This window comes from Grampus griseus (assembly GCF_964374135.1).
Source record: "Grampus griseus genome assembly, chromosome: 10".
In the NCBI taxonomy this organism is placed as follows: domain Eukaryota; kingdom Metazoa; phylum Chordata; class Mammalia; order Artiodactyla; family Delphinidae; genus Grampus; species Grampus griseus.
Genome location: NC_139004.1, coordinates 98,142,721 through 98,159,118, shown reverse-complemented (window position 1 = coordinate 98,159,118; position 16,398 = coordinate 98,142,721). Strand labels below are relative to the sequence as shown.

Below are 16,398 nucleotides of genomic sequence, written 5' to 3'. Positions count from 1 at the left end.
GCGCAAGCAGAATGGCGTGGTGAGAAGCGGGGGGCGGGGGGGCCAGGAAAGCTTAGTGCACAGATGCTCATTCCGCCGGGCGGCAGGGAAACAGGACACTGGGCGGAGTGCTTGAGAAAGCAGTTCTGGGAATACCGAAGGGGCTGGGGGTTGTCAAGCTGCCTCGGGAAGGAGAAAACCAAAAAATGAAAGAGCTCTGCTGGCTCTCTGCTCTTAAGAGTGAGCTCTCCCTGGAAATGTCCATTATACAAAATGCCCTTTTCATGTGCACAGAGCAGTGTTCCGACGGAACCGAACTCCTGCCAAGTCCGAGATAACAGTCATGGGTTTCGGCAGTAAGAGAACAGTCAGGAATACAACTAAAAGCCAGGAGTGCGCGGCCTCTCCGCATCACACTCGCTGGCGGGATAAAAATGATCTATCACAGCGGTCACACAGGCCGACTGCTTGATGCTGATGGGGCCCAGATTAAAAAGGTCACCAGCCCGCAGGTGCTGGAGCCATCGGGCATCTTCTTTGCCCACGGCGGGGCCCACGGGGGTGTGACTGTCCCCACCTCCCTCTCTTTGCATGGTGATGGTGTCTGGACTCGCCACTCGAGGTAGGTTGAGATAGACGGTATCTTCAGACATCAAGTGGTGGTCGTGTACAGCCAGGGTCGGGGTGAGAGTGTGGGTGGGCGAGCCGCCCTGCACCCCTAGATGTAGGCCTCTTTGCTGGCGGAGCCACTGGCCTGCGGCTGCTCTGGGCCATTCTCGGGGCGGACAATGTCTTCGCTGGGCTGGATCATGACCTGGATGCGCTGTGGACAGCGGGAGGATTCAGGCTGGGAGGGAGAGGGGCTGGCCTCTCGTTGGCCCACCCTCTTCTCAAGTCTCCCCTGTTTGTTCTGCCTGCGAGGTGCTCCCAGGTGCCAGCCCCCTCCTACACACCTTCCAAAGCTCCGCTGGGCCACACCCACTCCCTCTCACTTGGGTCCCTGCAGTAACTGCCCCCAGCCCTCCACTTCCACTCCTGCCCCTCATCCCCTTCATTCTACTCTCAACACCCCAGCCAGAGGGGGATCACATCCCTCTGCTCCTCAGGACCCCACGAGGGCTCCCATTTCACCAAAGTCCTACACGGCCCCACAGGATCTGGCGCCCATCACTGCAGACCTCAGTGTTCTCCCCTCAGCCCCTTGCTCTCTACACTGCAGCCACACTGGCCTCCTCACAAGCACCAAGCAAGCACCTGCCCCAGGGCCTTTGCACTTGCCGGACCCTCTCCAGGGACACCCCTTTCAGACAGTGACACAGCTCAGTCTCTGTCTCCTTAGGTCTTGGCTCAGCGTTATCTCCTCAGCGAGGCCTTGCCCAGCACCCCCTACACCCTCTTTCTCCATATTCCTCATCCCCATCAAATGTGACTTTATTTTGTTAATTGCTGATCTTCCTCTCTCAGAATGTAAGGTCCATGAGGGGAGGATTTTGCTCATGGCTGTGTCCCCAGCACTGACAATAGTGTCTGGCACATAGCAGGTGCTCAATGCATGTTTGCTAAAGGGGTGCAACCTCCCCACCTTCTCTGCACACCCGCCCTGCCATCCTGCCCCATCAGCACTGTCCTCAGACGAGTCTTCCCTTTCCCACCGCTGGGCCTTTGCACAGGCTGTGCTCCCTTCCACAAATGCACCCCTTCTGCCTCTCTGCCACTCTCAGACCTGACTACCTTTTGAGACACAGCAGCGAATCATGGTAAACAAAAGTGTTGGACCTGGAGTTGGAAGAAAGGGCTGTAAGGCCCCAGCTCTGCTAATACCTGACTGCAAGGGATGGGGAAGCAGTTTCCCCACCCGGCACCTCATGTGCTCTTTCTGTGAAGGGAGGAGGCTGGCCCAGCAACTCCAGGGGCTGCGCACAACACGCCACCCCTATGATGCAGACCTTACAGACCCTCATTCTGGCTCTGAGTGTGTCTGGCAGGGACATCTTGGTGGGCAATAAGGCTGAGAGGCACAGATCTAGGTCCTCCCAGCTGTGGCCTTCCACCTCCTCAGTGAAATCTCCCCGGGCTACACTTACTTCATCAATGTCTCAGCACCTGGACCTCCAGCACTGCCTTGTTTCACTCAAGAATTCAATATAATTTAACAAAGAGCTGACGTGGACCTCACATATGCCAGTGGGTCCCTGCTGGGGGCAGCGTGCCTTACGTGAGGTCTAGAGTTAAGCTCTTAACACATCTGATCCCACCCTTACCTGCTCTGAAACCTCAATGGCTCCCCATTTGCCACTGGATAAACTCAGGATAAAGTCCAAAGTTCTTGTCCTCATTTTCAAAGCCCTTCATCATCTGGTCCAACCTTCTTACATTCCCAGCCTCATGTCTTATCACCTCCCTGCACCCCTCCCCACTCTACCCTCCAGCCTCACTGATCAGTTTATACCCCTGGGACTTCTCTCTGCTTCTACTTTTATTATTTATTTATTTTTTAAAAAATTGAAGTAGAGTTGATTTTATGTTAGCTTCATGTGTACAGCACAGTGATTTGGTTTTATATATATGTGTATATATATATGTATATACACATCCTTTTTCAAATTCTTCTTCCTTATAGGTTATTACAAAATATTAAGTATAGTTCCCTGTGTTATACTATGTCCTTGTTGTTTATCTATTTTATATATAGTAGTGTGTATATGGTTTTTTTTGTTGTTGTTGTTGATTTTTTTGCGGTATGCAGGCCTCTCACTGTTGTGGCCTCTCCCATTGCGGAGCACAGGCTCCGGATGCGCAGGCTCAGCGGCCATGGCTCACGGGCCCAGCCGCTCCGCGGCACGTGGGATCCTCCTGGACCGGGGCACGAACCCGTGTCCCCTGCATCGGCAGGTGGACTCTCAATCACTGCGCCACCAGGGAAGCCCAGTAGTGTGTATATGTTAATCTCAACCTCCTAATTTATCTCCCTTTGGTAACCATAAGTTTGTTTTCTATGCCTGTAAGTCTACATCTGTTCTGTAAATAACTTCATTTGTATCTTTTTTTTCCCCCCTGCTTCTACTTTTAAGTCTGGATAGTCCTTAGTTCTCTTCTTTGCTGTCCCCTCTTTAGGAAGCCTTCTCTAACCCTCCGTAATGCAGGAGGATGTCTCCCTGGTTCACCCCAATCGTGACCTCTGACACTCTACTTTCACTGGCTATCAAGTTGTCTGTCTCCCCAAATAGACTGTGCTCCATGAGTGTAGGCGTGGTGCCCAACAGAGTGGGGAAGGGGCCCAGCGACAAGAAGGGTGAAGAAGGGACTTACCTGCTTCAGGGAGCCCTTTAAGGTGAGGAACATGTAGGCCATGTACCCCGGGATGAGGACCATGGAAGACAGGGCCATGAGCCAGCCCACACCCTGGCCCCACTTGGGAAAAACGTAGCTTCCCATGGTGAGAGGGGTCATCTGCACAGCACTGAAAATGAACACACCCTGGGGAGGGACAGGAAAGAGGAGGGAGGCAGGCAGTCACCCAGGCTGGACTGCCAAGGCCCCTCCCTAGACCCTGCAGCTGATAGGTCCACTGCCCTCTACCCCTGCCCTGGGGCTGACCCTCACAAGGGCCCAGCATCTTGGGAATCCTGCACCCAAGGCCACTGCTAGGACATAAGGTGCCTTTGTGTATAACAGAAGAAGCCACTGCTTCCGGGAGGACCAACAGAAAAAGGTGCCTTCTCAGTGGCAACCAATAGAAAAGGGCATCCCTTCTGGGAAAGCCAATACGAAGAAGGTGCCCCCTCTGGAAGGACCAATAGCAAAAGGTAGCTTCTCCGGGAGGACCAACAGAAAAGGGCATCCCCTCCTCCAGGTTAACCAGTTTGTCAAGCAGAACAAGGGTGGGAGGTCGCCCCGAGTCGGCCATTGGCTGAGTGTCCCTGTGCAGGACACAACATATGCAGTGGCCCAGCCTCACTGCAAGGACCCGGGCAGCCCCTCCCAGGCCTGCTCGTGCCTCGGCTTCCCCTTGCAGGAGGGAACGAGGGATGCTGAGGATAAGAGGCCTCCCCGAGTGACTGGTTTGGCTTCAGAATCAGGTTTGAGTGCAGCACCAGCCCACTGGGTGATGCTGGCTGGTGAGCCCCAGTACCGACAGCAGTCAAGTGGGGCAATAACGCCTACTGTGCTGATGTTTGAGGATGCTGCAGCGTGTCTGGTACCATGCAGGGCACAGAATAGATGCTCAGCACAAATGAGAGAATAGTATTCCTAGGGAAGAGAGGTCTGTGGGTCTCTTCCCCCTGCCTTTGGCTCCAGAAGTGTCTCTCTGGACCTGAGTCACCCCAGGGCCCGGTCTGGTCCTGCCCTTACCGCCACAATGATGGGGGTGAAGAAGGACCAGCAGAGCTTCCACCAGATGCAGGGCCTGGAGCCAACCATCTCTTGGATGTTGTCATAGAATCGGTTGACACCTGTGACAATTGGAGCAAGAGCAGGAGGGATGGGCGAGCCGTGGGGACTGCAGGTTCAAGGCCCCGACCTGCTGTTTTGTCACAGTGTGACCACGGGCAAGTCACCTAACCTCTCTGAGCCTCAGTTTCCTCATCTGTAACATGGGGCTAATGCTCTGGGGTGGGGGTGGGGGTCCTTATTAGCTAAGGATTCAATAACCAAATCCCCCAGCAAACGAGTTGTATGGGAGAGCAAGTCACCTGAATGTGAAAACATCCACCAACAAAAGGATGTACTTACAAAGAGCATCCCCGTCACTCTCAGTGTCCCTCCCACCCAACATCTCTCCCAGCCATTCCTTCAAAGCTTTGCTGGGCAGGGGTGGTTTTCCCTGCTGATCTGATGCATAAGCAACTGGTGATGGATTGCAAATTGCAAAGAAGAACTGCCAATCTTGCAAAAAAAACAAAACAAAAAAACCCACTGCAGATGTCCTGAAGTTCATGAGAGTGACACTGGGCACTGGGCACTGCTCAGATCATCAGCAAAGTCACTGACAGTGAGGACCTGACAGTGCTAGACCAGTTAGAAAGCAAGAAGAAAATGATGAGGAAGGGTGAGGTGGCAGGACTACAAACAACATACACAGAATACCAAGGACCCAGAGGGACTCTGGAGAACACTTCTTCCAAAAACATCATCTTGCTGTGACAACCAAAGTGCCCGGAAGGACAGCCTTTTCACTATCACGCAGTTGGGTCAGGAAACTTAGCCCACAAAATCAACAAATAAAAATCATCATGTCCTACATTCTAAGATAGTGCATACTTTTAATTATAGCCTAGCTTTTAAAAATATTTAACTTTAGAACTTTTTTATAGTTTCAGTTTCCTTTTTCTCGATAAAATCTCAAAGAGGTCTTTTATGGCAAAATTTATGAAGAAATTTTGACTCCCATTTTAAATGAGTTTATTTAACTCTTCTTCTTATGGTATCTTCTAAACATGGGACGTCCTGTGCTAACTTCATCGAACTGCAGTGAGGACCGAATAAATTAATGTATGGAGAGGGCCCGGTGCTCAAGTCGTATTTACTGAATGATGACTGAAGAAAGGGATGAATGAATGAATGAACAAATGAACGAGGGAGGGAGGGAGGCGGGGTTGGTGCTTACCATAAAACCAGGAAATGGAGACGCATTCAAAGAACACGAGGAACAGCAGGCTCATGCCACTGGCGGAGTAGTAATCAAAGAGTTTGAAGACGTAAATGCCCCCCTGCGAAAGCAAAAGAGCTGAGAGAGGGTCCACTTCCCCGGGGGACCAGTGCATTCAGTTCCTGGTCAACACAGGCTGTGTGGGTTGGGATTAGGCTACACTGCATCAAGAAGGCTTGAGGGTAGATGAGAGGAAGCACAGAGGTCTTTGCGACCCTGCAAGGATGTGGGCATGGACTCTGGGGAATGGGAAGAAAATGCCCAGGTGGCGGAGGGAAATGTCCCATTTCTGGGAGGGCTGGAGGGCAGAAAGAGGAGCTGGTCATCTGAGCCATCTGTTCACAATGTTAAACCAGTCATGTCTCTCTCCAGAAGCTCTTCCATAGTTTAAATAAGACTGTAATGTAATATATAAAATGTAAAGAGATATAAAGTAAAATAAAATAAAATAAAATCCAAATGCCCACCCTGGAAGGTCCTGCATGATCTGGCTCTGCATCCACTACCTACTCCCCCACTCCCTCTGTCGCTACCACGCTGGCCTTCTTTCTGTCCCTCAAGCTTGCCAAGCCCATTCCCACCCCAGGGCCTTTGCACCTGCTGTGCTTTCCTCCCCTAGCTAGATCTTCCCCTGGCTGACTCTTCCTCGCCATGTGAGTTTCAGCTGAAATGTCACTTCCTCAGAGGGACTGCCCTGACTACTCTGTCCAAGGCACCGTCCTTCCCACCCCTGCTGTTCATTCTCTGTCCCACTATCCTCTGTTCTTCATGGCATTTAATGATCTAATTTGCATGTCAGTCTTGTCCACCAAAATGAAAGGTGGGAATGGGACAAGGCTGGGGCATAGAGGGCCTGGGAGTGGCCCCGGGCAGGCAGCAGCAGAGGTGTGCCAGGTGCTGACGCGCTCACCTGGGTGATGTTAGACAGGCCGATCAGGTAGGAGACGATGCAGACGGCGGCAATGAAGAGCTCCCTGCGGTTGCGGAGCAGCCTGGGGTACTCATCCACCAGGGCAGTGATGAAGCCTTCCACGGTGCAGAACTGCGGGGGGCGGAGGTCAGCCACCCCAGGCAGCCCCAGCCCCACCCACCCAAAGCCTCACCCTGTGGGGACGGCAGGGCCAGGGGAACCCTGGGTTCCAGGCCTGACTCTCCCTTTGCCTCCCTCTGTGACCTCAGGAGAATCCCTTCCCCCTGGGCCTCAGTTTCCCCATCTGGAAAATGCAGAAGGTAGCTGAGCTGATCCCTGAAGTGTCATGTGGTAGAACATCCCGAGGGTTTGAAACTCTTGGCCAGCTTCTAGGGGGCCTAAGACAATGGGCTCCTCTCCCTGCTTGGTCCTGGACCAGTGAGGCTGGGTGGGGGCTCCTCAAGGCGCCAGGGAGGGTAACCTCACCTGGCTGTCAATGCCCAGCATGAGCAGCATGGAGAAGAAGAGGATGGCCCAGAGGGGAGAGATGGGCAGCTGTGTCACCGCCTCCGGATATGCCAGGAACGCCAGCCCAGGGCCTGTGGCAGGAAGGGCAGAAGAGGAAAAAATACAAGGCGCTGAGCCCCTGCGGCATCCCCAGCGCACCCACTTCCTGAGCTTTATTTCATCTCATCTTCAGAGGAAACGTTTCAGTGAGTGTTATCAGCCTCCCTTTCCAGACAAGGAAACAGTTGGGGGGAGGGGCTGAGGAAGGGGGAGGCAGGAGGCTACAGAGTTGGGTCCAGAGGCAAGGGGACCAGTGAGATAAGAGGAGGGACTGCAGTGACCTGGCCAGCGGTGGGGACTGGGGACAGTGCAGGTGCAGACAGGGGGCCGGATGGAGAGATACTCAGGAGGCAGAGTGGGCAGGCCCTGGTTTCGGTTGGTTTGTGAGGGAAGGGGAGGGAAGACAAAGGAAGGGTCCAGGATGATGCTGGGGGCCTGGCCTGGGCACTAGACACTGGAACCCTTTGCTACGATGGGAGAACAGGGTAGGAGAAGGCTTGAGGAGTTTGGGACCCTGTGAGTGTCTGGAGGTGGGTATCCAGGAGATCAGGGAAAACCGTGGAAGAAAGAAAGAGACTGTAACCCCTCTGGGGTCTGGCTCTGGAAAGGGGGTTGGCTGGGAAGTTCCAGAGAAATGAGATGCTGCGCTGCCTGTGCAGGGGAGAGCAAGCCCTTGGAGGGGAATGTTCCTTTCCACACGACACGCCCAGCTCCCCACGACAGAGAAGGGACAGGTCACATTGCCTCCCTGAGCCTCTGCTGAGCACACAGCGGGTTCCCCGCGTTTGAGCAGGGAAGGGGGTGTGTCTGGGGCTGTCCTTGGACCCTGTGGCATGGATGACTGTGTGGAGAGCAGAGTGGGCACAGCCCAGTCGGTGAGAACCTTTTTGGAACTGGGACAAAACCACCGATGCGGGCGCTTTGAGTCACGATGGTGAAGGTGTCTGGGTTGGACCGAAGTTGATATCCCAGGGGACAAGAGTAGGTCTGCTCCCCCCAGATGTCCAGGATCGTGCTGGAGGTGCCAGAATGGCCTGGCTTTGCAACCAGCCAGGTCTGGGGTCAACTCCAGTCCTACCACCTTTGAGCTCTGTTAATTTGGGTAGGTGACCTTGGTGAGTCTCGGTTTCCTCACCTATGAGATGAGAATAACAAGAGCACTGACCCCATAGTGTTGGGAAGATTCAGGGACACTGTCCATGTAAATGCTCAGGGCACTGCGGCAGGTAGGGACACTCAACGCCAGCGAGCCACGGTGGTGATGACGGTGACAGCGATGAAGATGTACGAAGTCCGCGGGGTTAGCCCCTCCCCCCAGCCCTCCCCAGTGCGGTGCTGACCTGAGGCCGCCACATCAGCAATGGACCTCTTGGTGACATGGGCCATGAAGCCCACGATGGAGAAGATAACAAATCCTGCGAACATGCTGGTGCAGGAATTGATGCAGCAGACGATGATGGAGTCCCTGCAGAGAGGGAGGGGTGGGGTCAGGAAGGGTGGGGCTGGCGGGAAGGTGAGCTAGCGGGCCGTGGTTATCAAGGGGCCAGGCGGAGTAGGGTACCTGTGAGCCGAGCTACTGGTGTGCCCCTCCCCCCGCCTCCCCCGGAAGGGGTGGAACCGGAAGGAGTGGCCAGAAGGTTTTGGCTCAGAGACGGGTGGAGTTGACAGGCCAAGGGAGGGGCGTGCTCTCGGAGGGGCGTGGCCGCGGGGAAGCACCTGTAGACGTTGTTGTGGAAAGAGTTGTAGCTGCCGAGAGCGATCAGGGATCCCAGGCCCAGCCCATAGGAGAAAAAGATCTGGGTAGCCGCATCCAGCCACACCTATAGGCAGAATGATTAAAAAAAAAAAAAAAACGTCAAAGTCATAATCATAGCCCGGAACGCCCCAGGGCCTTTTACACGTGCTAACCAGCTCTACCAGGCAGCAACCCCAGTTCACATACGCGGGTCCCTCCGAGAGGTGCGATAACTTATCCTAAAGGTGGTAAACGATGGCTCAGGACCCAGATGTGCTCTTAACCCAGCGGGGGGCGCTCCAGGACCAGGTTGGGAGGTCGCTCACCTCAGAGTCCGACAGCTTGCGGAAGTTGGGCGTGATGTAGAAGAGGATGCCCTCCTTGGCCCCGGGGAGCGTCACTCCGCGGAAGAACAGGATGATCAGCATGATGTAGGGATACGTGGCAGAGAAGTAGACCACCTGGGAGGAAAGGGGGCAAAGGGTTACGCCCCTTCCAGCGCACCCATGCTTTCCTTAACCACTTTACCTATATCCCTACCTGTTGTGGCTCTGGGCTTGGTTCCAATTCATCTTCCTCCAGGAAGCCTTCCTGGATTCCTAACCTGCTCCTCTTGGCCACTTTTCTGAAGCTGCTCCTTGGTGTCTGAATCAACCAGCTCAGCACCCATTTTTTCCCTTTTCCCTACCCTTCCTATTTTTTTATTTTTATTTAAAGTATTCAAATAATATATGTGGTGACAAGGAAATTTTTTAATTACATATGAATACACACACAAATTAGAGTTCCTTTCAACAGCCCGTAGAATACAAGTTACATGAGGGACAGGACTTGTCGTGTTCACTTCTCTGTTTTCCCAGTGCCTAGAACAGTCCATGGTATATAGTAGACACTCAGTAACTGCCTGACAAATACATAAGTGCATGGATGTTAATATTTTAATATTCTCTTTTGAGACTTTCCTTTGCATATATGATTACATTTTCTGACAAATGAGGTGCAAATTATATACTTGCCTTCTCATTTAACATGTTTAAAGTTAAAAAACACAGTACGTACAGCTTTGTTTCTTGTTTCGTTTACTGAATGCTGTTTTACTGTCTTATACACTGTGATTTTTAATTATACAAAACAGTCCCTCAGGAGGTCCCACCACCCTTTTTAAAATTTCCCCTACTGTTATCCGTTCAGGTTATTTCCAATTTTATGTGAGTCTCAATACTACTACACCGGACACCCTGTAGATAAAACTTTGTCTACAAAATTATTATACTATTCTCGAGAAAAATTCTTATAAGTGGATTTACTGAGTAAAAAGGAATAAACTTCTCAAGGCTTTTCGATCCACATTGCCTAATTACCTCCCAGAAACTGAACTTCGTCCAGTACTACAGACAGTGCCTTTCCCACAAAGGGGCCAGCACTGAGGATAATCACCTTACAAATTACTTTAAATTGATAATCAAGAGACTGACGTCACTGTCTGAAATGGCATTTCTTTGCTCACCAGTGTGAAAGAGCAATTTTCAAGGTCAGTAACCTCTGTACCTCCAAGTCTGATGTGCCCCTACTTCCCGGTCAGCATAAATTATTCTCTGGGTTAGTCTCATCTCCCTGACGACTCTGAGACTCTTCAGGCTTAGGAAAGGCAGCCACGATCCAGCAGAAAAAACACTGTACTTGGAATTAGGAAAAGGGGATTTAAAACCATCTGTGTCACCTACAAGCTGTGTGACACTGGGTCAATTTCTCATCCTCTCTGAACCTAGCTTTTTCTTGTCTGGGTACAATCAACCTTTTTGCTCAGACAGGTTGGGTGTATGAGGACATACAACATGCTTAATCCATGTCATCTATGTCTTGCTCTTCACTGGGTCTTTGGCATGGAGCCAGGTATACAGTAGGAGCTCAGTAAATGCTCATTGATAGACTGGTTGACTCACTCAAAAGATGCAGTGAGAGGGGCTCTACTCTCTGTCCCCAAGAAGTAGTCGGTCTCCTAAGGCAGCAGGAACTTTAGGTACCACCCACAACCCACAAATAATTATAATAGACATCATGTATTGAGTGCCGACTGTGTGCTAGGCATACGCTCTACATTCCATGCAGACTGATTATCTCACTTAGTCTTTGAGACAACCCTGTAAGGCACTAATACTGTGACCATTTAGCAGATGAGGAAACTGAGGCTCGGAAAAGTGAAGTGACTTGCCCAAGTGCACACAGCTAGGGCCCAGGGGACTGACATTCAAATTCAGCTCTGTCTCCGCCAAAGCCCTTGGGCCCTACATTCTTCCGCTGCCTGAAGTTGGGCTGGGAGACACCTGTGCCCTCCTCCCGCTCACCTAGCCTAGGGACAAAGCAGAGATGTTTGACAGCGGCCTTGGTTCTGAGAACCCGGTGGATCCGAAGGTCCCACCTGACCGCAGTTGGGCAGCTTCTCGTTAGCTGGGTCCGTGCCCAAGTGTGTAATTCACTAAGGTTCTGTTTTGCTCGATTCAGCTTCTTGGGCAGTCTGGACCTCCCTGTCTGAGCCGGATTCAGTTCAATTCCTTTCTTTCCCTTACTTGCTCTAAGACCTCAGACAATACCCTTGCCCTGTGAGTTTCCTTCCGGTCCAGGCCAGTGAGAGACTTGGCCATCTTCTGTCCCCAGACTCCTGGGATGGGGCTTGAAAACAGAAAGAGGTGGGGGTGAGGCCAGTCCCCACCTCACCCCCGATCTGATTGGCAATTTAATCCCCAGGTGTCCCCAGGCTGGACATCCCAGCTTGGCACGGCTCTGCCTTTGCCAAAAACAAAAACAATAACAACTCCTCTTGCTAGCTTCTGATTTCTTCACAAAATCAGCAGCTCATTTGATTCACATAACAAACCAATGGATAAGCGGTTATTGGTCCCATTTTACAGAAGAGGACACTGGGTTTCAGAGAGGCAAAGCGATTTGTTCCAGGTCACACAGCCACATAAATGGCCAAGATGGGTCAGAACCGTTTGAACACAGGGCCTGAGTATTTAACCACGAACCAATCCATCTCTATTACCTCCTCAAAGGCCGGGATGTAACTGTGCTCACCTCTGGATCACCTGCACCTAGAACAAAGCTCGGAACAGAGTAGATCTCAGGGATGGTTTGTCAAATGGTCCAGGAGCCACATTTGCCCTCCGCTTTGCAATGGTTCTGTCCGGCCCAGGGGAATCTCGATCTCAAGGCGTTCGCCATGAGCCTGGCACTGCACTAACAGCATGACTTGCAGTATTTCCTTTAATCCTTTTATTCCTATTTTACAGGAAAGGAAACTGAGGCACAGAGAGATGAAGGCACCTGCTTAAGTCCAAGCTGGATGGGGTTCCTGGGAGCTATTGACTCCTCACCCAGAGCAGAGATCCCTTTGTAGACCCATCCCCCTTGGGTCCCCACTGTGCACACCTCTTACCTTTCCAGTCCAGCCAACACCCTTCCAGATACAGAAATACACAAGGATCCAGGCGATGGCCAGGGTGATGGCCAAAGGCCAGCGGATTTGACCTGGCTTATCCAGCCCGTCTGTCATCTGATGCATGTTGCGCCTGGTGGAACATCAGAGGGAGGACAAAGTTACGTGGGGCTGGTGGGGGCTGGAGTGACCCGGGGGCGCCCAGGGCGTGATGGTGCTGACAGCTGTGATCACTGGGCTCCAAGAGCTGGGTGGGGGCCACGGGTCCCTTACACTAATCGGGAGAAAGTACTGTTTGCTCAAGGGACCTGCCAGTGACTTAGTTCTGCCACCATGGCCGCTCACCTGGATGTCTGCAGAGGCCTCTCAGCAGGACCACCCCCCTTCACTTCTGCTCTGTCCCCACTCCAGCCCCTTCTAATGTCTGATCACGTCACTTTCCTGCTTAAAATCTTGCAGTGAAAGCTCGCTGTTGTTCTCACTGGCCTTGAGTGATACGCCACCGCCCCCAGGGATGGCCCCGCACTCACTCCCAGAACTCCACCACGGCGCTGGTCATGGTGCTGGTGTTGACGATGCTGTAGTTGGAGAAGCAGCGGTCTGTGTTCCAGGGGTTGTCACACTGTTTCCATGGCAGCGTCTGCAAAGACACAGCGGCACAGATAAACCACATAAGACCCCAAGAGCTGGCCCCAGTGGCCCCAGCACATCCCGCACATCCTCACAGTCCTCTGAGCCTGCTCACACCCATTACCTCACCTCCCATTCCCAACAGCTCCAGGTGCAGGTCATGTTGTGAGCCCCATTTTAGAGATCAGAGAGGGGCAGCAACTTGCTCAAGACCACACAGCTCCTACATGTCAGGGCTGAAATCTGAACCTCAGCCTTTTCACTCTGAAAACCAGCTCTCTGAGCTGTACCGTAAGGTCTCCTGTGTCCACCCTGGGGCCACTTCCCAGCTACGTGACCTTGGGTAAGTAACTGTGCCCGTCTGAGCCTGTGCACGATGAAGTTAACAGTGAACACTTACAGTGTTTGTTCTTTGCTGGGTATGGTTCTAAGCACTTTACACATATTACTCCTTAATCCTCACACAACCGTATGAGGTGAGGTGAGTTTTACCTTAAGCCCCATTTTATAAATGACGGCACTGTGGCTCAGAGAGGTTAAGTCCCTTTCCTGAAGCGGCACAGTTGGTATAGACTAGGGTCAGGATTTGAACCCAGGCTGTCTGGGTCTATATAACATGGGCGAATGGTGCTAGGACGAGGACACAGGGCTGCTGAAGGCAAACCACGCCCACCACCCGGAGGAATGGCCCTGTCGGCAGAACGGTGGTCCCAGTAGAGGGAGGGTGGGGTCTGGGTCTGCCTCCTTCTGGGGGGCGGGTGGTCCAAGGGGCCACTCACTGTGGTGAAGGAATTGTACAGGTAGTAGATGGCCCAAGAGATGATGACAATGTAGTAGATGTTCAGCCAGAACGACAGCACAGCAGCGGCAAGGCCCACACCTGGGACCAGACACATCATCACGACCTTCATTTAATACAGTAAGAATCATAACCATCCCAGCTCCTGTCATCGTTGTCATTTTCCAGGACATCTACAGTGTCACTGGAACTTGGAGAGAAGCAGGGACTTGGCTAAGGTCACACACACATGGCAAGTGAGGGAGCCAGGACTTGCGTCTGGGGCCCAGCACAGGCTGGTTGCAGGGCGGACTGGGGCCTTGGCTTGCCAGGCAAGCACGACCCTGCACATGTCTACCCGAGTGTCCATCAGGCACTGAACAAGGAAGCAGAGGATGTCGCGCCCAGCCCCTGCCGGGGAAATGAGCTCACGGGGCAGGGCAGGCTGACGTGCGTGCGGGGCCTCTGGACTGGGTCCTCCTCTGACCAGCATTGCCATGGGTCACCTGGCCCCTGCAAGGGCTCCCCGCTGCTCAGACGTGACCCAACAGCTCCCTCTGTCCAGGGCCCGGAGCTGTGGGCAGGAGCACGACCACAACCCACAGCTCCACTCTGCACACTCACCCTTGAACATGGGGGCCAGCTTCCACACCCCCAGGCCCCCGATGGACGTGTACTGGCCCAGGGAGCACTCCAGCAGGAAGAGCGGGACCCCCGCAAAGATGAGCGTCAAGAAGTAGGGGATCAGGAAGGCCCCTGCGGGGTCGAGAAGAGAGATGCTCGTGGCCTTGAGCTTTTAGAAACCCGGTCGGTCAGAGAGAGCATCACAGCGGGGCGTTCTGGGGTCCCTGCCACGATTTCATTATATTCTGACTTAAAAGCAGCACCCGAAGCCAAAGTGAGGCCCGAGGACGTCCTTTGCTCAAGACCCATGCCCTGCACTTTGCAGAATGAAGACGGGACCTTTCGGGCATCATTAACAGAGGACTACTGCCCTTTGGGAATCCTTTGGAAAAGGACAAGAAGCAGAAGTGGGGCCTGGCACTCCCATTGGAGTCTTTAGGGGACCCATTTCCCCAAGGTCACCCCAGAAAATGCCTAAGCAGGACACTCTCCGTGTGTGTGTGTGTGTGTGTCGGGGGGGGGGGTGTGTGCAGACCCAGCAGGAGGTCACCAGGCCAGCACCTACCGCCACCGTTTTTCCCGCAGAGATATGGGAACCTCCAGACATTGCCCAGCCCGATGGCGTAGCCCACGCAGGACATGAGGAAGTCGAAGCGGCCCTTCCATGTGTCCCGGTCTGGAAGGTCTGCCGCCTTTTTCTGCACCTTGACCACCAGCGTTTTGGGCTTGTCATTGGCCACGGGGACCTCGCTGACCTCCGTGGAGATCTGCCCATCGGCCACCTTGCTGCCATTGGTCGCCATGTCTCGGAGTTTGGACGCAGGGGTCCTGGCAGACGGACGTGCAATGTCAGCCCTGGTCTACGTGGACAGCAGTTTTGCGGCTCAAGGTCACCCTAGGAGAACAGAGGGATAGGGTGACAGGCACTGAAGGTGTTAAGATCCTGGAGTCGCCCCAAAATAACAAAACAAAATAACCCACAAACCAAGGGACGAAGAGGGCTCTCCCTCTTTTTCGTGCCAGCTCCTGCCCCAGGAGGAAGGAAGATGCCTTTTGCTTCCAAAGTCAGCATGTGAGAATGTGGTCTTGACGTCTCCTGGGCTAGCATCAACGCTGGCCATCTGTGTCACGTGCCCTCCGTTACGTGTCCACGTCAGAGAGTAGCCCCAGGCAACCAAATTTCCAAACAGAAATATTATGTGCACTTCACCTTTGCCTCCCAGGATGCAGTTGGGAGATTTTCCATTCGCTGAGGCCGTAATAGCCAAGGCAGGGTAAGCAATGCAGGATTTTCCTGTGAGGCTGAATAGGGAGGTTTCCTGGCTGCAGCGGTAGGTGAAGGCGGTATGTGAGCACAGACTCTGATCATGATCAAAGTCCTCTTTGCCACTTCGGAGCTGTGTGACTTTGAGTAAGCTTCTTAACCTCTCTGGGCCTCACTCTCCCTATCTTTTAATTTGAGGATGATCGTAGTGGACCCCTTACCGGGCTGTTGTTCTTCACTTAGTGAGCACCCAGTGGCTGCAAACAGTGAGGACCTGCTACTAATTCACCAACAGTCCCCAAGCCTGGCTGTGTTTCCAAGTCATTTAGGAAGCTCTACGAAGACACAGGTCCCCAGGTCCCTCCCCAGATGTGCCACATCAGAATCTCTAGGAGACAGCCCCACATCTATACTTTTTTTTTTTTTTACATCTTTACCTGAGTATAATTGCTTTACAATGGTGTGTTAGTTTCTGCTTTGTAACAAAGTGAATCAGTTATACATATACATATGTTCCCATATCTCTTCCCTCTTGCGTCTCCCTCCCTCCCACCCTCCCTATCCCACCCCTCTAGGTGGTCACAAAGCACCGAGCTGATCTCCCTGTGCTATGCGGCTGCTTCCCACGAGCTATCTACCTTACGTTTGGTAGTGTATATATGTCCATGCCACTCTCTCGCTTTGTCACAGCTCACCCTTCCCCCCTCCATATCCTCAAGTCCATTCTCTAGTAGGTCTGTGTCTTTATTCCTGTCTTACCCCTAGGTTCTTCATGACATTTTTTTTTCTTAAATTCCATATATATGTGTTAGCATACGGTATTTG

The 16,398-nt window shown here is 52.8% G+C and overlaps 1 protein-coding gene across 1 annotated transcript; it reads right to left on the bottom strand.

The window, feature by feature from the left end:
- Nucleotides 1-697: 697 nt before the first annotated feature.
- On the bottom strand, nt 698-15,112 carry SLC6A1 (solute carrier family 6 member 1; the record flags this gene model as incomplete). The annotated part of the gene is made up of 14 exons (XM_082664058.1): nt 698-802; nt 3,289-3,456; nt 4,333-4,433; nt 5,588-5,690; nt 6,540-6,671; nt 7,026-7,138; nt 8,447-8,571; nt 8,823-8,926; nt 9,168-9,302; nt 12,278-12,410; nt 12,808-12,917; nt 13,687-13,787; nt 14,310-14,441; nt 14,875-15,112. 14 exons carry the CDS (start codon nt 15,110-15,112, stop codon nt 698-700), a joined length of 1,800 nt encoding a protein of 599 aa, XP_082520184.1.
- Between the last annotated feature and the right edge of the window lie 1,286 nt (nt 15,113-16,398).